General features: G+C 40.6%; 1 protein-coding gene across 1 annotated transcript; it reads left to right on the plus strand.

The window, feature by feature from the left end:
• zgc:171775 (STKc_p38 domain-containing protein) lies at positions 1 to 26,445 on the plus strand. Its single transcript, XM_052017416.1, has 12 exons — positions 1 to 208; positions 5,016 to 5,145; positions 5,282 to 5,340; positions 7,717 to 7,828; positions 10,737 to 10,766; positions 11,169 to 11,216; positions 12,846 to 12,960; positions 16,381 to 16,452; positions 18,467 to 18,546; positions 19,411 to 19,489; positions 21,057 to 21,230; positions 22,840 to 26,445. The coding sequence occupies exons 1-12, from the start codon at positions 90 to 92 to the stop codon at positions 22,899 to 22,901; spliced, it is 1,080 nt and encodes a 359-aa protein (XP_051873376.1). The 5' UTR covers positions 1 to 89; the 3' UTR covers positions 22,902 to 26,445.
• Positions 26,446 to 26,481: the final 36 nt, after the last annotated feature.

The following is a 26,481-nucleotide window of genomic DNA, read 5'->3' on the forward strand; positions in this document are numbered from 1 at the left end:
TCGCGAGAAACTGGGCAGGTGAGACTCACCTGGGAGGCTGGCCAACGGGTTGCATTGCTCCACCTGAAACAGTAGCTCCGACAGGGGCAATGGGGACGCAGGTGAGGAAAGGCTTCCACCGACAAGACGTTAACAAGACCATATGGGAGGTGCCGGTCAGGTACACCGATCTCAGCCCGATAGGATCAGGGGCGTACGGGAGTGTGTGGTAAGTGTTATGGGAACTGCAGCAGTCTTCACCCTTATGCATTGGCTTTTGCTTCCTCGGGTCTGCGGTTTAAGCAGAGCGACACTGCCTATCCTGGGTGCCGGCAAGGTGGTAAATCCGTCTGACCTTGGGAGTCGAAAAGGAAATAGCAGCTAATGACTCAAGTGTTAGGAGGGAGGAGAGATTGTAAACTGGCGCCAAGTTTGTGTCTGTAAAACTATTGAGAAGAGTTGTACACACACAGTATGAAACTCCAGGCAGAGGGAGTTGAAACAAACAGTCCAGAATCTCCCCGGCGCTGGGCTGTGGGTGGGGGCGGGTTGGAGGTGGCTGCTGTAATGGGCTTGGGGGAATGCGGTTGTGTGAGGGGGTCGGGGCCCGGTGAAGGTCTGTCAGCCACGGAACTCAATAGAGATAAAAAGGACATCTTATTGGATTTCATTGTCTGCTGACAAATTATCCACATGGTCAATGAAGGGAAGAAAGAGAGGCAGATTAAGGGAATATCATTAAATAAAATGGATATAAAGAGTTTGGAAACACATTTAGGAAATGGGAGAGAGATCAATGGATACATTTGGTCTTCCTAGTTTGACATGGTGTGTATTTCAAAGGCCAGCCCATATATGGAGATGATCTGAACCTATTAGTCAGTCTGTCTCACCCTTTACTAAAGTCCATCTCTTTTTTGGGATTTCTGAGAACTCAAGGTCACTGCTTGAATACAGAGGAGAAAATCATCCTGGTCACTGGAAGTCAGCATCTCCAATAAATCTCACAACTATTTCTTAGTTTGGTACTGACGGTGTGGTTGCTAACATGTTCCAAGTTCCCCTCCAACTCCCGATCAATCTGAACAGAACCAGGAAATGCTGGAAGCAGCCAGCAAGTCGAGCAGCATCGGTGGGGAGAGAAACAGAGCTGATCTTTCAGGTCAAGCACCCTTCATCAAAACTGAAACAAAGTGAGATAATGAGTGTTAAGTTGCAGAGAGAGGTGTAGAACTGGAGTGAACAGGGACAATGTAGTAATTTATATTAAAAATGGTCAGTTAGAAATAATAAAAAAAGGAAACAAATTGAAACAGAAAGGTACAGCTACATCAGTGGAGAAAGAGAGAAAATGGTTGACTTTAATCATTCTGAATTTGATTTTCACTAATTTGAATTTGCAGCCATTGCTCTACTCTGGCAGTTTCATTTGAACCAGTGTTTTGCATTTAACTTCCCTATTCACTTGTCTACTGTTGAGGTTTGGTTTGTTTCAGAAGCGTTGAATTCTAGGCCAATGGTTGCATCATGAAGTAATAGCAGGACACACATTATTTAAGGATACCTCAGAAGTAGAAAAGCTTTTACCAGGAGTCAAGCCCAGAATAAGAGTGTCACAGTAACACCAACACTGCTAGAAGTGGAGATAGAGTCAATGTCACTCAGACAAGTACATGTCAAATTTTAAAATTTTCTAATATCGTCAACAGATTTACTATTATTTTTCTACCTGCTAACCTGAGTGTTCTGGACTTCATGTTCCCAGATTATATAATTAGCTCTTAATGCCCTTTGGAGTGTCGACAAAGAATCAATAGAGCACTACAGCACAGAACAGGCCCTTTTGGCCCACAATGTTGTGCTGACATACCTAATCCCTTCTACCCATATCCCACCATTTTCCTCTCATTCATCCAAGCCCCTCTTAAAAGCCCCCAATGAATTTGCCTCCGCCACCTTATCACGCAAAGCATTCCAGGCATCCACCACTCTCTGAGTAAAAAACGTACCCCTCACATCTGTTCTGAACATACCCCCCTCTCACCTTAAATGCATGCTGCTCAATTAGTGAGCAGACCTGGTGGGAAAATGAGGTGAGAAGTAAGTACAGCCAGATCTGTGTTGCCCATATGCTGAGAATAAGTTTTTCAAAATTGGGATGAAATAACAAGTATGTCAATAGGATCATGAAAATTCTGCAAATATGTTGATTCATATTACATAATTTCAAAATAATAGCCCAATAACCATTTACTTCATTTCACAAATGGATGAAATTTGTCCCTGTAATATATACCCAACTGGATATCTAACATCAAGGTGTAGTAACGCTTGACCAATGAACAGAAGAAGAATGTATCAATATCCAAGGGATGTATAGAATAAGAGTACCTCCAAAATACACATTTGTAACAAAAAAACAAGTGAATGGAACTCCTGGAACTGTGAACAAAACATTTTTAGCATTATAGGATCACACATTCTGGTAGTCACACATATAAAAAAAGACATAATTTAAAAATGCTAAGCAGAATACTAAGAATAATTCATACTCCCCTGGTATTATTTGTATTTTGTTTGCTCTATATATTTTCAGTTGGGTATATATTTGAAAAGGAGAGATCTACAAGACTAGTGGAAAGAGTAGAGAGCCAGACTAATTGTCTGGTTCTTTCAAGCTGCTAGCACTGACATGAAGGCAGGAATGGCCTCTTTATGTGCCGTATGAATCTAAGATATTGTCCCAAGTATTTGACTTGCAATTTTCCATTCACTTCTGTACTCTGCTGTTATCTTTCTCTTGTGATCTCGTCCCATTTTGTGATATACTTGCTTGTGAGAAATTATATATCTTTTGCAATTTGAAAGAGAAAGCATAAGTATCACACAGTATCTCAAAGAGCTCTGGAGTGTAGTTTCTGTTGTAATGTAGACCTCCATTATAATGGAGGTTGCACAGTGACACATTGGAGTTCCTCAGAATGCCAAGTCCTGGCTGGATGATGAAAAATCAGAGCAAGATGGAAGCATGGGGGATTGTAGCATTTCTACATAATGGAAGATGCTATTTCTTTTCTCTGATATGTTGATTATTTCTTATTTAAGTAACCAGTCACAGGAAAAACATAGTCTAAAACACATCCCATGAGGCAGAGAATTATTGACTAACTTTATAACCTGCAGTCAATGAGCTAATCAACTTATTCAACAGATACAAAGAAGAAATATCTTCTGAAACAACAGGACTGTCTTAAAGCGTTTCACAATTTAAAATTTACCTTCTATTTGTAGGCAATCGCCTTGGGTAGCAATAACTACTCTTAGTGGTGTTGGTTAAGGGATGTGTTGTTCAGGATTCTCAGACAACTGCTTATATTTTCTTTGAATGGTGCCTTGGGATTTTTTTACATCATCTGAAGGAGCAGACAAGACCATGGTACAATATCTCAGCTAAAAGCTGGTACCTCTGATGGTCAGTGTTAATTACTGATCTGTACTGGAATGGGGCTCCAAACTTCAAAGTAAGGCTCTCAGCACAGAACCAAACATGTAGATTTGTAAAAAGCTTCATCATGAAAATAAATAGTTTAAAATGACAGCAGCTGCAAATCTTCTGACACCTGCGGCTTATTGGTTTGTTCTGCATTTTTCTCTTCGAAGGTATGTGAGGTCAACTTGCAGTTTGAATCTTCTAATCTTCTCTCGCTCACTCGCTCACGCTCACTCTCACTCTCACTCTCACTCTCACTCTCACTCTCACTCTCACTCTCTCTCTCTCTCTCTCTCTCTCCTTATAAGAACATGGAGCTGGAAATTCCATTCTAAGAACCTCGCTTTGGAATTCAGAGGTTGTTGATCCCAGCTTCATTCCAGTGTATATCTATGTATCAGTAATCAATGCTGTCTATTTGGGGGTGCCTCCTTTTAGTTAAGATAATAAGCTAAGGGGTTCATACAAATCCTGCTTGATTTTCTATCTCAGTGTCATTTTTGAGCACTATCCCCATAACCCTTAATGCCCAAAAACCTATTGAGCTCTGTTTTGAATGAACTCAATGACTGAGCCTCGGCAGCCAGCCAGGACAGAGAATTCCAAAGGTTCACTGCCCACATCTCTGTCCTAAATGACCTACCCCTTTTCCTCAGACCACGTGCCACTTTCATGGAGTCCTCAGCATCTAGCCTGTCAGGCCTTTGAAGAATTCTGTGGGCTTTGATGAGATTTCCTCTCATTCTTCTAAACTTCTGAAGTCTTCTCATGTGGCAAACCTGCCATCCGCAGTGAGACTTCACTGTAGACCCTTACTACTAGTATGTAAATCAAAACTGTTTACTGTACTCCAAGTTAGGCCTCACCATGGCCCTATACAATTGCAATAAGTCTCCCTTACTCCTATTCAAGTCCTATTATGAAGCGCATGGTCTCTCCTTAGTATCTACAGCCAATAGTTAGATTGGGCGCTCATGAAAATGATTAGACAAGCAAACCTGTTGAATATTTTGAAATGCATTTTGTCTTAGACCAGAGGTTCTACAGAAATAGCTGGCAAATGGTGACAGAAAATCCTATCTTTCATTACCATTTCCATTCAGATTGGTAGATAAAATATGATATAGTTGCAAAATGAATAGGGTTTAACAGGAAGGCTTCCTTCATTTATGTCTACTCTGATGTGTTGTTAATAACCATAAAAATGTATGGTCCATCACACCAATACAGATCAAATATGAACTTCATCTTGGTTGATTGCCCCGCAGGTGAAGGCTCTTCGAGTTCTCATCCATGTACTTCTTAAATCTTATGAAGGCTTTTGCCATGGTCACTATTTATTTTGTTTCTCCTTGACTTTTTTGAGGATTTTATATTCTGAATCACAGAGCAGCCAGGCCTGTTAACACCACTTGATAAAGCGGTGGGAAACTTCTGCCTGATTCTTCTTCTCCATGACATCTGACACCCGCAATCAGCACTCACTCTACATGGACATAGTCCCCTCTCATGTGCCAGCAAGTCTAATATCCTGTTTCATGTGCAGTTCAGCTATTGACCAGAAGACAGGGGAGAAAGTAGCTGTGAAGAAGTTGCACCGGCCCTTCCAGTCTTTACTTCACGCCAAGCGAGCGTATCGTGAACTGCGACTGCTCAAACATATCAAACATGAAAATGTGAGTTAAGATCCACAAGCATTCACAAATAAGCTCTAAGCATGTTAATGTAATACACACAGTTTGTTCAGTGCTGTAGGTTTTCTATGTTTCTATATTCCTACTCTAATTATTGCCAGCCATTTTGCTTTTGCAGGTGGTTTGTTTGCTGAATGTCTTTTCACCCGAGGACTACTTACAGACATTCCAGAGCTTGTGAGTACATGACTAATGTTTATTTCTTATTACATTTGTAATGTTTTGAATTCCTCAATGACATGCACCATCTTGCAGAACGCTATAAGCCTCTAGTAATTCCTGGTCCAACCTCTTCAATTGTTTTCTTCGTCTGTCTTCTGAATTCCATCCTACATGCATAACAACTTGTCCAGCACCCAGGTGCCTTACCGATTCGGTTGTCATAACGTCCATTGGCTCTCTCTCTTTGCCAAAGCATTAAATTCAAAATTCCAAAATTCTCACCTTTAATCCCCTATTAACCCAATGAGCTCTCCACACCCCTTCTCCTACTCCCCTGTGCGTGTGTGTGCACTCTCTCTCTCTCTCTCTCACACACACACACACACACACACACACACACACACACACACACACACACACACACACACACACACACACACACACACACACACACGTTCTGCATTCTTCTCTAGCCTTGCATACAATTGCTGTTGGTTACCACTGCTTACCAAGCCCTGCAACCCACCTCGATCTATTCAATATGTGGTAGCAGGGGGCTACAGCTGTCTTGCCTGCATATCTTGGCCTAGCTGGCTACCACTCTTATTCTATTTCTCTGAAATAAAAATAGAAACTCCAGGAAATGGTCATCTGGGAGACTGCCACAATGTTGATGGCCAGTGTTGTACTTGAGACAGCCTGCACTTTGAGTATGCCCTTCTGTGCCCTTCCTGCAGTTGTAGATTAACTGTAAATTACCCATAGTGTGTAGTGGAATAGTAGAGTTGAGAGGATGTGGGGAAAATAAAGTGGGATTAGTGTAGGATTGGTGGAAATGGGCACTTGGTGGTGGGTATGGACTCAGTGGGCTGAAAGGCCATTTCCACGCTACTTGACTCTGTGACTCTATGAGAGAAGGGACCTGATGCAATTCATATATGGCCCCTCAATTTTCTACCAGCCATTGCAGGCACATCTGTCATGACCCCAGTCATTCAATAGCATCACCCACCTTCATTAAAACAGTAACTGGTGAAGTTTTGTTTCTTTTCTTTATTTCAGTCTTTGGTTATGTTTTTAATTAATTTTTTATTGCAGTCATCCTGTGAAGCAGTGACTAGGCCTCAGGTGAAAGAGTCTGGTGCTCTGCCCCTGTACAGCCCTAACTGTCTTTCTGACAGTTTAAGTCCCTGCCATTTCCAGCTCTTCTCAATGTATCTGATGATCACAGGCATTTAGAAACTGTTCAACTACATTTAATTTCAAAAACTTAAAAAAATAATCAAAAACAAAATAATCTGTTTAAACTACAGTAAATTAACAAAAACAAATACACAGCGAAATAAAAAAGAAACAAAACATCACCTCTTACCATTTTAATGACAGTAGGTAACACCATTAAACGTTTGGATCCATGATAGGTACGTCAGCTGTGGCTGGCATAAGGCTGAGAACCAGAAATTAATGGCATCTGGTCCCTTGTCACAGAACGAACTGCATCCAGCTCTGGACACAGTGGAGTGAGAGGCTAGATGGGCTGGGATCTGACCTCTAGTACTTTCAGTACAGTGATTCTCTCTCTAATTGTTAGTTAAAGTGAAAATGAACAACACAATATTTTCGGTCAATGAGATTTCATCAGAATTCTGATGAGTAATCATTGACCAAAAAGCTTCCTCTGTTTCTCTCTCCAGAGCTCCTGACCTGTCAAGCATTTCAAAAGCAAAATTTAACGATAGTATTTGAAACTCTCAGGAGTTTTACTAGAACAAAGCAGGAAAGACTGTTCCAGGATCAGAATGATAACCAGAGGAGATTGATTTGAGGTCATTGGCAAAGAACCAGAAAAAGAATTAGGATAATTTAATTTCCACTTGTTGTGTCTTGGAATTCACTCTCTGAAAGAGTGGAGGACAGCGAATCAATAGTAACTTTCAAAAGGCAATTGGATTTTATCTTGATGAGGAAGCATGTACATGGCTGCAGAGCAAGCAGTGGAAGGTAACTAATTAAAGGAAGTCCGAAGTCCACCAGGGTTCAATAGTAGAACTTGCTCTTCAGTACTCAGTTACGATTAAGATCTTATTTTTTAATCTTGAAGAAGGCAATTGGGAGTGTTTTCTTTTGATCATGAGAGTTACAGAGATACCCACAAAACCTTATCCCATACGCTAGATCAGCTACAACCAGGAAAAATGTGGGACTATTACATAAATACATGATAACATGCAATAATAATATATTCCAATAATACTATGTAGTTGAGATAAAAACATCACCTCCAAGCGTAACAAATTGTGAATATGTGTGAATATAACTGACGTTGCCTGGAGTAAGTGTGAGTACTTACATGTGTGTCCATGTATGTGTGCATGTAAACTCTATTCACAGTTACATGGTGATGCCTTTCATGAAGTGCGACCTCGGTCACATCATGAAGAAACAGAAGCTCTCTGAGAACATGGTGGTGTTTCTCCTTTACCAGATTCTATGTGGTCTGAAGGTGAGGAGATTGGGGGGGGGGGGGGGGTAGGGGAGAGGGGGGCTGCAAGGGATAGATTCCTGCAGAAGGATGGGAGCTCTCACAATTTTAAGATGTATAAGATGATGAGAGGCATTGATCGTGTGGATAGTCAGAGGCTTTTTCCCAGGGCTGAACGGTTGCCACAATAGGACATAGATTTAAGGTGCTGGGGAGTAGGTATAGAGGACATGTCAGGGGTAAGTTTTTTACTCAGAGAGTGGTGAGTGCGTGGAATGGGCTGCCGGCAACGGTGGTGGAGGCGGATACGATAGGGTCTTTTAAGAGACTTTTGGATAGGTACATGGAGCTAAATAGAGGGCTATGGGTAAGCCTAGTAATTTCTAAGGTAGGAACATGTTTGGCACAGCTTTGTGGGCCGAAGGGCCTGAATTGTGCTGTAGGTTTTCTATGTTTCTAATTATAACCAGTGGCTCTTTAGAAAAAAGTTTCAGCATTAACCAATACCCAATATCTCTTCTGGCTGAACCTAACAGGAACCCCACACAGTTCTAAACCACTTTAGATTCTAGGGAGTATTACTAGCCTTAAACAAGTTACAGTTCCATAGGCACTGACCACCCTCTGGTATCTCACCCTTTATCCAAATGCAAGATGGGGACGTTATGAACATCTGATTATAGACTCAAAGACGTTCTCACGCACGGTAGCATAGCGCTTAGCGTAATGCTATTACAGCACCAGCGACCTGGGTTCAATTCCCGCTGCTGCCTGTAAGGAGTTTGTACGTTCTCCCCGTGTCTGCGTGGGTTTCCTCCGGGTGCTCCGATTTCCTCTCACGTTCCAAAGACGTACAGGTTAGGAGCTGTGGGCATGCTATGTTGGCACCGGAAGAGTGGCGACACTTGCGGGCTGCCCCCAGCACATTTTTAGCAACGCAAAAAGACGTATGATGTACATGTGACTAATAAAGAAATATCTTCTCTTCTCTTATCTTATATGCACTTACAGCATGGGTAGCTGGAAGAGTAGTAAAGAAAGGAAACCAGCTGAATGTTTTCCTAATGCAGAACCCTGAATCCAATCCTGGTTTGTGTTGCTCAAGACATATGTCAATCATTGGGAAGTTTCACATTTCACATTTAAAAAAAAGTCTTTACTTTTTATTTTGCGTGACTGAGAACAGTGCCTAAACATGTTTCTTGAGCTCTTTCAAGATCTGTCAGTAAACAGGGACTTCTTAATTTAAAATCATCTCCTTCTACTTTTATTTGGTAGGATAAAAATACAAATCAGACATTAGTTTCCCAGTTCGATGTTCTGGCCAAATCTCCTGGTGTAACAGTGTGGACATCTTGTAGGCTGCCAGTGAACTTCCTTCAGCTGGTGGGGTAGGTTGTGTTCAGTGATGTGCTCTGGAGTCTGGTAAGGAGACCCCGAGTTACATGGCAGGGGTGTTTTAATTTCCCATCTCTAGAGAAGGTGGCAGTGTCAACAATATCCAGGTTGTGAATCATTTGACATTCAATTTGATTTTCTTCGAGGATTTGATATTAATTCTGTGTTTTTCAAGGAACCTTTCAAAATACTTGGATTTAAAACAAGAAATGGCCTTGATGTTAACTTGGCATATTCAGATGGAAAGGTCTGCAGTCATTTCTCTGCTCTTGAAAGAGATCGTATCTCGATTTGCTTGATTGGCTACTTCATCTGAAGTTCAGTAACCTTTGAAATGTCATTAGTTCTGGCCCAAAATCTAACACGGTGAGCCACGTTAAGGCTCTCATGATCTAATTTATTGTTCTCTGGTCTTTTAACACATTTTTGGTAAATTAAAATGGAGCAAGATAAACATCACTTGGAGGTTGACAGAAAGATAGTCACAGGCTAACTGAAAGTATTCATGCTTTTTGTCATTCTGAAATTCACATTGACGTTCATTGGTGTTTCCAACAACTGGAAATCCAGATTCACTCAATTTAACTTTTTCAAATGATGGGGTCTTGATTCAATTCAATACTTATAGTTACAGAAGGTGAATTGTCTCCTTTCCCCCTACCACTGATCTGCCATGAATTTTCTCTAGTGACTTTAATTTATAATTGCAATTCTAATTCACTTTCACTATGAATGCTGGGAACAGATGTGAAGTGTGGTTGGGGGATAGGATGGAAACTTGGAATGATAGGATATGAGGGAAATGTAAATGTTTTTTTGAAGTTCTACTCAATTTCTCTTCACAACAATCTAATCAGCTCTTTATCTCCAATGAATGAAGGGAACTGGAACGTTTTTCTAGCAGTACAAACTCATTTTTCTTCACAAATTTAGGAGATCACTTTTTATGAATTTACCATCCAAAAAATAGAGTTTGTAAATTGATGAAAGGTTCTTTGGTGTGTGAGCTCTGAAGGGGAAATTTATTGTTAAGTAGAACTAAAAACAGAAAATGCTAGAAATACTCATCTGTTTGGACAGCGTCCGTGGAGCAAGAAACAGAGTTGCTGTGTTATCAGACAGTGATGGATCATGAGTCGCTTCAGCTACAAATATTGCAGGTCAATGATTTTCTGCTCACATATGCTGCCCAAACTGACTGCTTTTACAGAGCTTTACATTTTTATTTCCGATTCTCAGCATCTGGGGCATTTTATTTTTGGAAACTAGGGCTGTTTATTTCATGGTGAAAATTTGATCTGCAATGATGATTTGTATTCTGGCATATGCAATGCCATTAGTGGAAACTACCTCCATTCCAGAAATAAACCCTGCCTAAATCTGACAGCACTGCAGGGACCCATACCCATTCAAAATGGAGATACCTTTACATATAGTGGATTAATTATTTAGTCTTCCAACTATAATCATTGAATGCAATGATTTTATTGCTTTGATATTGCACTGTTTTTGTCTCCTATTTCTCACACAGTACATCCATTCTGCTGGGATTATACACAGGGTAAGGCACTTCCTTTAATAAACCTTTTAAAACTGTGGTCCATAATAGAGTAGATAGATACTCCTGTGGAAAAAAAAAATTGATTTGCAAACCACAAATTCTCCTCTATAGTTTTTTCATTCTATAGTAAATGTATAGCACAGTTAATTCAAAGTTAGTTTTCTAGGGGGTTTCTTCATCTTGTCATAGGTCATGTCCTCTATCCTTGTAAATTTATATTTTGATTGGTTGTGATCTAAAATATGTCCATCTATCAAAATATCCTATGTTAATATGGGTATTAATTATCTGAAAAGAAAAGATAATATGTATATGGTAAATAATTAAACTGAGAATAGATAATTAATACCTGTACTTGCCAAGATGTTTCTAAAGGTAGGTATTTCCTTTTATTCTTTGCAGGACCTTAAACCTAGTAATCTAGCAGTGAACCAGAACTGTGAACTAAAGGTAAGAATAAATGTATGATTCTATACAATGAGACATACATTTGAAAATATTAAATCAGACACATTTCACCTATATTTATTTTGCAAAATGTTTTAATGTCTGGACTTTGTTCAGATTTGAGTGACCCCAAAACCTGACATCGTTGAGCATGCCAGGGAGAGGGTATCAGATAATTGTCAAATCTCAGATTTAAACAAAGAATGAACAATACACAAACATGAATAATGAAGTGATTGTTTCTGAAGTCCAGACTGATGGGATGAAGATTCCCTCTAGCTACTGGAGGTAACAATTCTCTGTGAGCAGATTATAGGAGAAAACTACACATTATCAGGAAAAATTGGTATGAAGTTGAAAGCTGCAGTTGTAGGAATTCTGGCAGCAAGAAACAGATGGTGACAAAAATAACCAATGTAGAAGAGGGATTAGTATTGATAGGACTTGGTCAGTATGGACTTGGGGGGGGCCAAAGGCTATGCAACATTAGCAACACATTACACAGACAAGGAAGATTAGTTATATCTTAACTGCCCCATTACTTCATCCCATCAAAGAAGAAAGTCCCTTGTTCCACCAAATGCTTAACTCCACCTCCTCCTCCTTGCTACCTAAACTAAGTGGTGTCTTTATCAGCTCTGATGAAGGGTACCAGACCTGAAATGTTAACCATTTCTCTTTCCACAGAAGTTCTCTGGTCTGCTGAGTTTTCCCAGCTTTTCCTATTTTCATTTCAGATTTCCATCATCAGTTAACTGTATTCTACAGTTTGGTCGTGACATTCCCTGACTTGTATTCTCACATTCTGGTTATACAGTCAAATTCCCAAGTTTAACAGATCGAGTGACTGGTTTCCTGAATACTGCTGCAGGTGACTTGGGAATGACTTTATAAAAATGGGTTTGAATGCATGCACCCTATCTTGAATGTCAGAGCTGGTGACCAGACCACATTGTCTGAACCTACCGATTACCAGGTATCTAGACCTACTGGCTGGGTCAGCAAGGTGGCATTCAGCCAACTCAGAGAAGTCACAGAGAATGAGAGGTGAGATGGGAATGAGAGAAAGAGAGAACCACAAACTATGGGACACAGAGAAGGAAGCACAAACTTGGGAGAGGAGAAGGAATTTACACTGGCCTGTGATGTGCATTGTTGTGTGATGTGTTGTGCCCCAGGAGCAGGAAGCTTTCGCCGAGGACTGTACCCCAGCTCCCGAAGCTGTGTTCAGTGGTGGAGAATGTGGAAGGATGTTTGGGGGTAGGGATTGAGATAGCGGGGGAATTTGCTGAAACGGTGATCAATTAATTAAATTAGTTTTAGTTTAGATTTAATATCTAACAGTTGGTCACGTATTTTTTAAAACCAAATCATTACGAAGTATAAATGATCAGAATAATCTTCGGTGTTTACCAGCAGTGAATCATGACAATGCTATCAGGTACTGGACTGGTTATGACATCAAGATGACAGGCTATGTTATGACTCATGGTTACTGATCCTTCAAACTCGATGGACTGCAGTGATCTGTTTCTGTACATTCCTATTTTTCTCCTAGTTTCAGTCTGCAAAAATTAAGGTGGTCATCAAAAAAAAATACCCTCCACATTTGTTACATCATTTTCTTTTCAGATTTTGGATTTTGGATTAGCTCGTCATACCGAGATGGAAATGACAGGCTACGTCATTACTCGCTGGTACCGACCCCCTGAGGTTATACTGAATTGGATGCATTATAGTTACTCAGGTACAAATCACATATCTGTCAACTCTTTTTGAATTCCACTCGAGCACAAGAGCTTTCAAACCCTTGAGGAATGCACCCAACCCTTAATAAATTTGGCCTTAACTTGAACAGTAAGTTTTGAAATAGAACAATAATACAAAATCATGGCATAAATGTTGAAAGAAAAAGTACAGAACTCCTTTATTAACTGTTACCAGCTAGAAATATTTTATTGGTTGCTGTGTTCATTATTAACATTACGATGTTACAAGAGAACAGCATCAACATCTTTAACACTGCAACATTATAATTAGGGCTGTCAAGTAATTTAAAAGTTAATCACAATAAATCATTTCTGAGAGTTAATAGCAGTGCAAATTGCATTCTACAACAATAAAAGATCACCAATATATTTAAACAGGCAGGAGCGAGACCAAATGGATGAAATGTGAGGGGTAAGTGGAGAGGCAAAGAGGAGTGAAAGTGCAGGTCACAAGGGTAGGGGGGAAATGAGGGGCACGAAGCAAGGAGGAGTGAAAGGGTGCAGAGGGCGGGGGAAAAGAGTGAGCGGAGGCAGAGGAGAAGTGGGGAACACACAGGAGGGGAAAATAAAGAGGAGGTACAAGAAATTGAAGATGCTGGGATCCGGAGCAAAAATCAAGCAGCCGGAGGAACTCAGCAGGCTCCACAGCATCTGTAAAGGTAAAGGAATTGTCAATGTTTTGGGTTGAAACCCTGCACCAGGACTGAGAGTGGAGACAGGAGGTAGACAGTATAAAGAGAAGCGCTCTGCTAGGGTGCTTAGGGGAGATGGGAGGCACAGAGGAAAGGAGGGGTGAGGGAACAGAGAAGGAAGGGACCCCAGAGGTTGAGAGCACAGGTAGTTGGAGAGTTGAGAGGCACAGAGGGAGGATCAATGGGGGGGGGGGAACGGGCATTGGAGGATACGGGCACAGATGAAGTAGAAGAGTGGGAGCAGAGGTTGGAGGTGCAAAGGGGAAGGCACAGGGGGATGGGGCACCGGAAATGGAATTGGTGCTGCAGAAGGAGGTGGAGATGGGGCACACAGAGAGGGGTTTTAGGAGGGTATGGGGAGGGGGCACGAAGTGGGCGTGGTGATCCACAGAGGGAGGGAATGTTGAAGGAGGGGGGAGCTCAGAGGGTAGGGGCACCGAGGGAGAGCAGAAGGGTGTGTGCAAAGGGAGAGAGATTGTGGGGTTAACAAAGGGAGGTGGATTTTGGGGGCATAGGGAAAAAAAAGAGGCACAGAGGGATGGGAAGGAACACAGTGGGGCGGGGTAGCTGGGGAAACAGAGAGGAGGAAAAGGGGAGTTAGGTGCTGGGGTACCCCAGAGTGAAGAGGCACTATGGGCAGGGTTCAGTGTGGTGGGTGGGGATAAGGAGAAAGGGCATGAAGAGGGCAGAAGAATGTGAGAAGAAAAGAAAGGGAAGAAGAGGAGGGAGAGAAGAGTGGGAGTGCAGTTCTGTTAGTGGCGGGAGTGTAGACAGTGAATAATACCAAGTCTGAGATATCCCGAGACTAGACCCTGTGCCTGGGGGAGGTCAATAAAATGGCATCTCCAGCCCACCTTCCTACATCTCTCCTTCACATCTTTCTCCATCTCTCTCTCTCTCTCTTCACATACCTTTCTGTTCTCCCTCACCCATCTCCCCCTCTCCCATCTGTCTGCTCTCTCTAACCCCCTCCCCTCTCTCAGGTGAGCCTGCTTGCCAGTAGCTGGAGTGGAGGCCTATTACCTACTCTTGTGTTAGCAGGTCAGACTTGGGTAGGTTCTGCCTTTGCTCCAATGCTTCAGTTCATTGTGGGATATCAAGACAGCAGCAGCTGGTGGGGTAGGGGTTTGGGTGTAGGTATTCCACTGATGAGTCTTGCCAGAGGGTTTGTGTGTGGGGGGGTGGGGGGGGGAGCTGGGTGGTGTAGTGTGGAGTGGCCAAGCTGCCAGTCCAGCCTCAGGGGTGGGCTGGCAGTAATGGTGATCCCTGTGGGTCGCCACTGGGACTTGATTCTTCAGCTAATTACCAGCAATATTTTTATTTGTGGTCATTAAAATTGCAAAGCTTGAAAACAGCCACAGTTATTACAGGCCAAGCCCAGATAACAATGAGTTTCATCTTCACAGAAGTTCATAAGTCAATTTTGTCCATAAATCAGAAAATACACAAAAATCACTTGATTATGGTAACCACACCTCCACAAATGTGTAATGAAATAGCATCAAAAGCACTTAAAACTGATTTGAAAGAACAATTAGTAAAAGTGGAGAGAGAGGGGAAACTAGTTCTGCTGTTCATGGGAACATATGTATGTATGTATGTCAGACTTTTGAATTTAATACTATTATGGGAGTTTGTTCATATGTACAGGCGTCCATAAGTAGGGTATTGGTAGAGAGCAGCTTGCAACGTGTCGCCACGCTCCGGCGCCATCTTGGTGTTCTTAACCTGGAGATGGTAATCCGTACTGACAATCCGTAAGACTTGGTAGGTCTGGAATCACAGCTAATATAGAAGCAAAAGGTAGCCACCTCTATAATTAACTGAGTTTATCCAGTGTATAACTGAGATGTAAAGGCCAGGTTTGAATATCAGAGTGTGCATATTAGTTAATCTTCGATGGGGATAGGTGTTCTGCTAATAATGGGTCATTTCAACTGGCTTTAGGGATGAGGAAGGGAAACAAAAAAAAATCCTTCAGTGTTCTCACTCTGAATCACAATCCATTTAATTCTGGTGATGAGAATATGTTTGCACATTAGGTAACACAATGGTTGGAATGAAAGGTGATGCCCCTGAGCTTGAAGAACCTGTTGAGAGTTGGTTTCAATGTTCACACATCAGTAATATGCAAATGGAAATTTGGGGTATAGTTGATAACAATGAAGCCAGTCCTAATTATTTCAGTGGGATATACAAGCCAATCTGGAGATCCAGAATCTAAGAAGTTGTGGACAAGAAGCAAAATATTATAGATGCCATAAATCAGAAATGTGGAATACTCAAACCAGGGAAAACCAGTGGGGTAACAGAAGTTACAATGAGAACGTTTTATGTCTGAAGAGCTGTCCTCAGTGAGGGTTATTGGATCTAAATCCTCATTTAACTGCTTTGTTTCTCTGCAGTTGTGGTCTGATCTTCTGAGTATTTTTGATTGTTTTTGTTCTAGATCTTGCATTATTATAACATACAAATTGTTTTCTTATGCAGGGAGGTGATGAGGGAAGGGAAAGATTAGGGTGGGGGAGGCAATGGGTGAGGGTGGCACCCAAAGAAACAAAGGAAAATATATGTATTATTACAATTGTATTTAGCTGCATTTAACATCTCAAAGAGTTTAACAGGATTACCTGTTTTTCAAGAACATTTATTGTGTTTTGGTAAATTTGTCTAATCCTTGCTTTCTTTTCTCACCTTGCCATGCAGTGGATATTTGGTCAGTGGGCTGCATCCTGGCTGAGATGGTCACAGGGTCTGTGATCTTCCCTGGATTTGACCGTATCCTTGGATTAAATATCTGCACCAATATTAAGGAGAAGGAATTTGTTCTATTATTGAGTGAATACAACTTTCAGAAACAAGAAATTAAAATATTAAATGCTGGAAATACTCATTGAATTTGGAGAAAAAGAGAATTTTTCATCAGAGTTCGATCATTCGATACTGACACCTGAAATATTTATGTAGTGTCTTTCTGCACAAATGTCTCTGACCTGATGAGTATATCCCACATTTTGTTTTCATTTCAGATTTCCAGCACCTGCAGTCTTTTGCAAATGTATTTCAGAAACAATGCTTGCGGCTAACTCAGACAGTGAGATTAGGTGGAATCTCATTCCAAACGTTTCCTTCCTCTGCAAAGCCAGAAACATCTTTTTCAAGTTAAATGGAAACTTCCTTGGTGAATAAAAAAAAGTGGTATATCTATATCAAACCTTATGTGGTTTTAGCTGTGCACCATCCTTTACATAGCAGATGTAAAGCTTCAATGATTTGGATGACAGAATTGACGGCTTCGTACCAAGTTTGCAGTTGATACAAAGATAGGTGGAGGGGCAGGTAGTGTTGAGGAAGCAGGGATTCTGCAGAAAGAATTGGAGAGGTTGGGAAAATGGGCAAAGAAGTGGCAGATGGAATACAGCGTAAGTAAGAGTACAGTCATGCACTTTGGTAGAAGGAATAAAGGTGCAGACTATTTTCTAAATGGGGAGAGAATTCAGACATCAGAGGTGCAAAGGGACTTGGGATTCCTAGTGCAGGATTCCCTAAAGGTTAACTTGCAGGTTGAGTCAGTAGTAAGGAAGGCAAATGCAATGTTAGCATTCCTTTCGAGAGGACTAGAATATAACAGTAAGGATGTAATGCTGAGACTTTGTAAGGCATTGGTCAGACTGCATTTGGAGTATTGTGAGCAAGTTTGGGCTCCATATCCGAGGAAAGATGTGTTGGTGTTGGAGAGCGTCCAGAGGAGGTTTACGAAATGAACCCAGGAATGAAAGGGTTGAAAGGGATGAAAGTTTGAGGAGCGTTTGATGGCTCTGGGCCTGTACTCGCTAGAGTTTAGAAGGATGAGGGGGGATCTGATTGAAACCTACCGAATATTGAAAGGCCTGGAAAGAGTGGACGTGGAGAAGATGTTTTCAGTAGTGGGAGAGTCTAGGACCAGAGAGCACAGCCTCAGAACAGAAGGACATTCCTTTAGAACAGAGGTGAGGAGGAATTTCTTTAGCCAGAGAATGGTGAATCTGTAGAATTCATTGCCACAGATGGCTGTGGAGGCCAAGTTATTGGATATATTTAAAGCAGAGGTTGATAGGTTCTTGATTAGTAAGGGCGTCAAAGGTTACGGAGAGAAGGCATGAGAATGGGGTTGAGAGGGAAATATAAATCAGCCACGATCGAATGGCGGAGCAGACTTGGTGGGCCAATTGGCCTAATTCTGCTCCCATGTCTTATGTTCTTATGGAATTGACACTGAAGCAAAAGCTCTTCCAATTGTTCAAACTCTTACGTTGGTTTGGAACCCGATTCTGGATTCGTTTTTTTACTTTAACAGATTTGTCGATCGTTAATTTAAACAAGCGGAGGATGCAAATTTTATTAGTAAAGTAAAATTGAAGGGTTTTTTGAATGCATTCCCCATGACTGAATAATGTTCCTAAAATATTACATTTGGAAAGAAGCATCATTCCTATTTGAGTTCCAATTACATACACTGTTGACCAGCCGAGTCCAAAATTGGACCAGGAGAGGCCTGCCATAGAAAAGGATCAAAGTTTTAGCTTGGATGTAAATAACAACACTCACGAAGGATGGAGGTGTGATGGTATGTTTCATTGGAATTTTGAAAGGAAATGTAGTTTCCTGTTTTTGGAATGAATATTTATCAAGGGAATAAAAAGGAAGCCATAGTATATTACTTTTGGATAGATACTGTTTATATCAGATATTTGGGCAAATATGAAGACAGTTACAATTTAGACCATAGTGATTCTTTAACTTTTCTGTGTAGATTTTGACCAGCTGAAAAAGATCATGAATGTAACAGGAACACCACCAAAATACCTGGTGGATAACATGAAGAGCAAAGATGTATGTATTTACTACATTTTATATATTGGGCAAACACGGGAGGATTCCATTATAAAAAAAGGTGCCATTCAATCTCTTGCAATTGTCCAAGAACAGGTGTGACCTCAGTTTAAACATCTCACTGCAAAGGGTAGCCACTCCAATGATGTAGCACTCAGAGCAGAGCTGGCTAGATTTTGGGGTTCCTCTTCACTACAGAGAGACAACAACCTAAACCTGCTGTCTCTGAAAGCTGTCACCGAGCACAATATAATGGAAAGTACAATGTAGCTCATTGCAGATTTGAACAGGAGACTGGAGTATTCTTTCTCTATTGATACAAATGCTTTTTAAGATTGTTCCAAAGCCATTCGCTAATTAGCCTCCATGCTCTTCTGAAAGCCTCAATTGCTTGCTGACCTACTATTTCAGAGTAGCTGTTCCTTGAACAGCTGACATGCACGAGCCAAAACAGTTGTACTTTTGAGGCGTCAATTATGTGATACCATTACCCAACATTTACATACATGAACTCCATTAGCATTTATTGAAGAGCAATCAAGTGTAAGAAACTTAATTGTTGACTTCCTAAAGAAGATAGCTCATGGTGGATCTGCACTGCCACTACAGTTGCGATTGACCAACTCAACAGAGATTGAACCTCGAATCTTGCTAGTTACTATAGCTCAGCTACTGTCCAGATATACTCACTGAACCATAGAGCTAAGGGGCCTGAATCACTTCTATAAATGTAAACGAGTCTAGAGCTGTTGAATAACCTCAACAGAATGTTTGACATCCCTAACATAAGGTTGCTGCATTTGATACTAAGCGAACTGTTTTACATCAATTTTGCTAGCCATTTATATCTTTGAATTTCCTCAGGCAAGAAACTATGTCTGTTCTCTCGTACCACAAGAGAAGAAAAAATTCCAGCAAATTTTTCCCACAATGAAAAAGCAAGGTATTGGTTAAAATTTTGGGAAAGCTTATTAGAGGACTGAACAGAATTAACAAGGATTGATGAAAGGAAGGTCATGTTTGACATTCATTTTGTTTTGTGAGATTGTAATTATCAGAATAGATAAGGGGGACCAGTGGATGTGATGTCTTTAGAGTTGAAGAAGTTCTTCAAAAAGGTACCATACAAGAGATTATTAACCAAAATTGAAGCTCATTGGATTGAAGGTAATATACCAGCATGGAGGATTGGTTAACAGACAGAAAATATAGGGTTGAAATCAATGAGTCATTTTTTTTTGTGGGGTTGATCAGTGTTCAGTGTTGGGGCTCCAGCTGTTCACAATCTACATCATTGATTTGTAGGAGAGGACTAAGTGTAATATAACTGAGCTCGTTCATGATGCAATGTTGGGTGGCAGTGCAGCTTGTGAGGAGAATGCAAACAGAGGCTTCAGGGTGCTACAGAGAGGCTGAAGGAATGGAATGGAATGTGGAGAAATGGGAAGTCATCCACTTTGATAGAAAAAATATAAAAATAATTTTTTTTTAAATAGTGAAACTGAAAAGGTGTTGATGTTCAGAGGGACTTGAGTGTCCTTATACACAAATCACTGAAAGTTAATACGCAAATATAGCAAGCAATTAGAAAGGTACATTTGAGAAGAGAGTTAGAGTACAGAAGTACTGATACCTCTCTGGTGAGACCACATGTAGAATATTATGTGCCAGTCTGGTCTACCAGCAAAAGGAAACGTGATGGAGGCAGTGCAGCAAAGATTGATAGATTGATTTCTGGAATGGAAATTTTTGGGGGGGGGGGGGGGGGGGCGGAGTTGGTTGATCAGTGAGAGAAGACTGGTTACGTACTCAAGTTTAGAAGAGGTGATCTCATTGAAACATTAATATTTTTGAAGGAGCTTGAAAGATAGATTTAGGAACGATTGATGCCCCAGCTAGGGGAAACGAGAACCAGGGGTCACATTCTCAAAATAATAATCATTAAGGATTGAAATCAGGAAAAAAAAATCCCTCACTGAGAGGATAATGAGGGCTGTGGAGGATCAGTTGCTGAGTATATTCCAGGTGGAGGTTGATAGTTTTCTTTGTACAAAGGGAGTTAAGGGCTATGGACTTAGTGCAGGGAAATGGTAATGTGGTTAAAAAAAATATCATTCACGATCTTACTGAATAATAGAGCAAGCACAAGTAGCTTTCAGATCTATTCCTTGTGTTCTTATGAATTGAGGACTTCTTAGTGAAATGAAGGTTGTTGAAGAGGGAAGGGGTGGTGGCTGTTGGTATTTAACTATCAAGTTTCATTTCCTTTATTCTTGGAAATTCCTTTAAATTGTTACCTAGAAAACTTAGACAAGGGATGAATAAAGAAAAATGAGGAAAAATATCAATAATACATTATAACTGATAGGAGAGTAAAGACTTGACGAGGGATATCTTAATGCTGAATGTTTGTTTTACATTCAGGGAAGAGTCCATGTACATTGTTTTTATGTAACTTGCAGTGGATGTATGTAACCATGTCATTTACAGATCTCTCACCTCTCCCTTAGCTGTTGACCTGCTTGAAAAGATGTTAATTCTAGATCCTGACAGGAGAATAACAGCCAGTGAGGCACTAGCACATCCTTATCTCAGTGAACATCATGATCCAAACAATGAGCCAGAAGCAGAACCATATGATGATTCCTTTGAAAATCTAGACCTAAAGGTTGAAGAATGGAAAAGCAAGTATTACTCACACTCTTTCACCTTTTATTCTTTACTTTATATTTGGAAGCTCAGAGAGGTGCATTTCAGTGGCTCTGCCGTCCATCAACACTGCCTTGAAAGGAGATGGGTCATGAGAATATGAGAGCATTTTGGAACATGTATCTCCTGGACACATGACTCCAGTGGGAGAAAGAATCTTGTTTAAATTGGCACAGGGAGAATCATAATCTATTGCATGAGAAGGCTTGGCCTCACCTTCTGAATACAACACTAGAGCACATCTCATCTATTCCACACTGTATATGGCAATTTCTACTTACTGTGGGAAAGAACTACTTATTCTACAGTCCACAACTCAGATGCACAGCTAGAAACCTCTCCTCTGCCAATGTAGAAATCTCAGAATATAATACTGCTGATAGTTTTTAATACAACTGCAAATAAGTAACTAGTTGCAGACTTCTCAGGTTTGATGTAGAGGATTTCCTTCGGAGTAGCTCTCTCTCCAGCACATCCTGGTGCATGTACAGTCATAAACAGGTAGGCACCACCAGGCTGAAAAAACAACATTTAAAGATGCACCCCTTCTCACCACCCCCACCTTCCCCTCGTGTTTTAAATTACACTTAAAAAAAACATACATGGTGTGTGTGTGTTTTTCTGAAAAATTGATATTACATGGAGATGAACACTAATTTGAATCAAGGCTGGTGATTGTTATCTTAATTTGAGAACAGAAAAAGGCAGGAAGTGAGCAGCAGGTCAGGCAGCATCTGAGGAAGGAGAAACAGTTAACCTGTCAGGTGCATAGCTCTTAATCAGTACATAACACTTATAGGAACTCTCACAACATTTAAAAAAAAGCTATCTGCCCAAATCTTTCTGCTCACTCTTTCCATTTGAAAGAATGTATTATGGTACGTGGCTTTCTTATCTTAGAGGATAGAAAATGTGCATGTTTACTGTATAAACTATTTTTAGGTTTTGTCAGTTTGATTTTCAAAATTTCCACTCCGTAAACAAATAAGTGGAAAGTGCTACACTTACTCTGTTGCTCTCATAATATTTTTATGCATTAGTAATTATTGTGGCTTAATTGAGAATACGAGCTCCAAGTTCCATTTGTCAGTAAATTCTTTGAATACATAGTTTTTCAGGCAGATCAGTGACAGGATTACCATACAGTGGCAGACGTTTCTACCTACAGATGCAAGATGCTTGAAGCAAACTTGCAGCTGGAATGGTATCCATCACAATTGTAACAGGATTAAGTTAGAAGGCCTAAGTTGCATAATCATGTATAAATGAGAAATGCATCAGGATTTTCAAAGGAAAACTACACATGTCTGACCTGTAATGTACATTGACCTTCAAAAATATTCCTTATAAAGGAAACAGTGATTTGAAAATAAGTTCAATTGCTCAGATCTACTTGCAAAACAAAGACTCACACTATGTGAAGACTAGACTTTTACAACAAAATAGCTGTCTGTTTCAATAGCTTTTGGTACCACCATTCCTAAAGGTTTGTTTTTCTCTCCCTCCCCCCCCCCCCCCCCCCCCCCCCCCCCCCCCCCCCCCCCCCCCCCCCCCCCCCCCCACCTCAACAAATCTCCCCTGCAGGCCTTCTTCACATGGAGATTACAACTTTTGACCCAGATAACCCAAGGCAAATGGCAACCTGATACAACTTGGTCACTAGTAGCAGTACTTTCATCCGAAATGAATCTGGAATCATGAAGCCAAGTCCTAGCAGTATCATTTGCATCTGTTCTTCTCTTTGTAGGACTGATTATACATGGCCCAATGTTTCAAAATAGTTAAGGACAGCTAAGTCCAGTCTGGTGATTTTAACATCTATCTGATATTGTCCAAATAATAAACTGGCAGCCACCGTCCACCATAATTACTGTCTAAAGAATGTCCGTGATCCTACATCTAACTTAAATTACCATTCTTTGACACAACAGGTATCTTTTTGGTTTAGATTTTAAAGGAAGCATCGAGATTAAAAACTCAAATGATTGGAGTTTCTGATGAGTTGTCCAGTTCTGCTTGAAGTTCTAATTCAACACCACACATTAGTAAATTTATATTTTTTTATTATTTCCATTCTTCCTGATGCTGATTGCTATGTGCTGACCACCATTGCAATGAGCACAAAATGGTCATCATATCTGGGCAAGTTAGTTTTGTGTGTGACTGAGCATCAGTAGTGTTAATTAGATCCCTGGCATCAACTTCACAGGCAAAATATTGGCCCTTCTTGTAACTGAGAATATCCTCTTCTTTTGGTATTTGGCCCGTTTGCTATCTACATTATAGAATCTATACAGTTATCATGTTGATTCCTCACTAACTTTCACAATCACTATGACAGCCTCAGAGTTATCCAAGCTATAGCTGTCTGCTTCAGGAAATACCTGTTCTACTCCTTTGTGCTGATAGAAATGATACCCAGATCACAATCCACTTCCAGAAAATATTGCTGCTGGCAATCAGAAGTGATTGCTAGAAGTGGTGGCTAGACTTAACACAACAAGAAACAAGAGTAGGCAGGGACTGCACTTGGGACTTTTCCCAGGAGGGGAGGGTTATCATCAGGTCTGGGACCACCCAGGCTTGGCGTGCCCTTTCGTTTATTTTAAAAGCATGGATCCCAAGTCTTACTTGGTGCCAATAACTAGTTACAAATACCTGTGGGGTGGCCAAGGAAATAAATGCACTTCATCAGGCTTGGTTTTTGTTTAGATTGGCCACAGGTCAGGATTTTATATCATAGCAGACCCCTCAGCAGGCACATGGGGCTGTCGCCACCACCTGCAGCTTCTTTTCCAAGTCTAAACCCTACAACTCCCTATCCAGTAACACTGTGGGAATATCTCACCAGAAGGTTTATCACCCAATCCAAGAACACTTAGATTAGGCAACAAACGTTAGTCTTGACAGGAATGCTGATAGCTCATTGAAAATAAATGAAATCTTGGCCTTGCCCATCTACCTTTACCTTAAAAGATTATCCACATCTTCTATTGTTAAAGCTTTTTCTCTGTGTTATTCATAGATTCTCATTGACTTTTCACTGTTCAGTGCTGAAGACTTGAATATTTCATCCTTTTCTAGGGATATTATTGTCTCCCTTTTTGTCTAGGAAAAATGGCAGCAGTCTTTCATCTCTATTCCCTATAACAACTGCTTTCAAATACAGTGTTCTCTCTCTCCTCCATTAGCATTATAGTTAGGATGCTAAAGAACCCTGTAACTGTCACGGGATATCAGCCGCCATGGACAGTGAGAAAAAGTCAGAAGCTGGGCAACCTCCTCTCTGTAAGGATGCAATAAATCAAAAGCAAACCATGCTTATTCTGACAAGTTGACATACAAGCTATCCATATTGCCAGATGGAAGAGTGCAAATCCCCCCCTTTTAAATATAATATTTAACACTCCTTTCCATCGATCCCAGACTGTAAAATATTTTCTTTGACAAGGCAGAGCTATGTTTAAAAGACAGTCTCCAAATGCATTCCCTATCCTTTGTCACAAACAAAAGCTTTAAGCTACAAATTAAATAAAACCCTTCCTTGTAGCAAAGATTCATTAAGCCAATGTTCACTAACTGGGGGAGAGCTATATTTGTTATTGCTGAAGTCACGTAAAAGGCAAAGATTCAACTATGTGCCTGAAGCCTCCCTTGAGAAATGCAACATCTCCAGTGACTCCTGGGAATCCGTTGCCTCTGACTCAGATGAAATATTAGGAATGGTATTGAGAATCAGGTCCCATACAGCAGGAGCACAGAGGAGTCCTGTGTAAGCAGACAGCAGGAGCACATCACTTCATAAACTACTCACAGGCTCACCCCCATCAGGCACCTGCTGTCTCATTGGTCTCAGCAGTGACCCCAGAACCTACAAAACCAGAGTGGAAGGAAGTCATCCTCAATCCCGAGGGACTGCCTAAGACTACCATAGTGAGTCTAGCTCTCAAATTCTATCTTCCATTAATCTTCAAATCCGTTGTTTGCAATTCCAAAATGGAGATGGAGGCAACTCTTACCACAGAATTGTTCTCTTCATGAGGACATTAAGTCTGTGGAACTTCCTAACAACCTCTCTTCACTTCTATAAAACTGAAGCTGAATATTACCTAATCATTACTTTCTGATATATGTGTATATAAAAACAACTTTGCATCTTGTCAGTGAGCTTTATCCATTCGAGTAAAAAAAGAATCTTCCTGTGGCACATGAAGGGGCATCTCAAGATTCACAGTAAATCAGCATTGTCAGCACACTACTCTTTGCAGGAAGCCCAGTGCAGTAAAACTATGATAATGCAGTACGCTGAGGCCTTTGAAGTTGTCATACTGGCAGATTTTAGACTGCTGGATGTTATTTGTAATGATACCCCAACACACTTTTAAATCACTTTAAGATGCTACACTAATACAATAAATTTTTCTGTTACCCTAGTAAATTAAAAGGGAGCTTGGGAACAAGAGCCCCAGCAAGATGAACAAGAACACAGCAAATACTTAGTGGTCTAGATGCCAAACAGTCAGGATTTCCAAATGCTCAGATGACAGATTAACAGAGCTTTACTGTATTCCATGAAATGTAGGATAGGTTCCCTAGCAAAATACAATGTAGCATGGGACAAAATAAAACACTTCACTATTTCAACAGCAGAACATTTACCTTTTCAGTCCTTGTAACATATTGTACATCCCAATTACACAATCATAGTATTCTGTTCATTGACAGTATGTAGCTAATTGAAGATCACCATGTTCAGTGCATCGCTGCTTTAAGCTTGCTGCATTTGTTTAATTATTGGTTTAGGAACTGGCATTTTTCTTTTCAGTAATTGAATGAACTTGCAACTCCTTAACGATGTATATTTTAAAGTTCTGAAACAAATAAACTATTTTACACTTTAGAGGTCTCAGCTTCAGTTCATACACATGACACAATATCATGCAGTTTGTGTATTGTTGGGCAAGTATAGAAAGGGGAAGACTAATTAGGTTCTGACCACAAGAACAGTATCCACCACATGCCATTATTGTTCAGAGGGTTTAGCTATTTAAACCTGGAAAACCAGGACTCCATATGGTTATGTTCCACCCATATGGGCAGGATTGATAGTCCTGCAGGACTTAGTGACGTTTTTAGTATTGCAACTTTCTCAAATCGACACACACTCTTTAAAATCCACTGTTATTTTACGTAATTGTAGAAAGAGTAACACTTGGAAATATTTTT

This window comes from Pristis pectinata, chromosome 6 (assembly GCF_009764475.1).
Source record: "Pristis pectinata isolate sPriPec2 chromosome 6, sPriPec2.1.pri, whole genome shotgun sequence".
NCBI classification, from domain to species: domain Eukaryota; kingdom Metazoa; phylum Chordata; class Chondrichthyes; order Rhinopristiformes; family Pristidae; genus Pristis; species Pristis pectinata.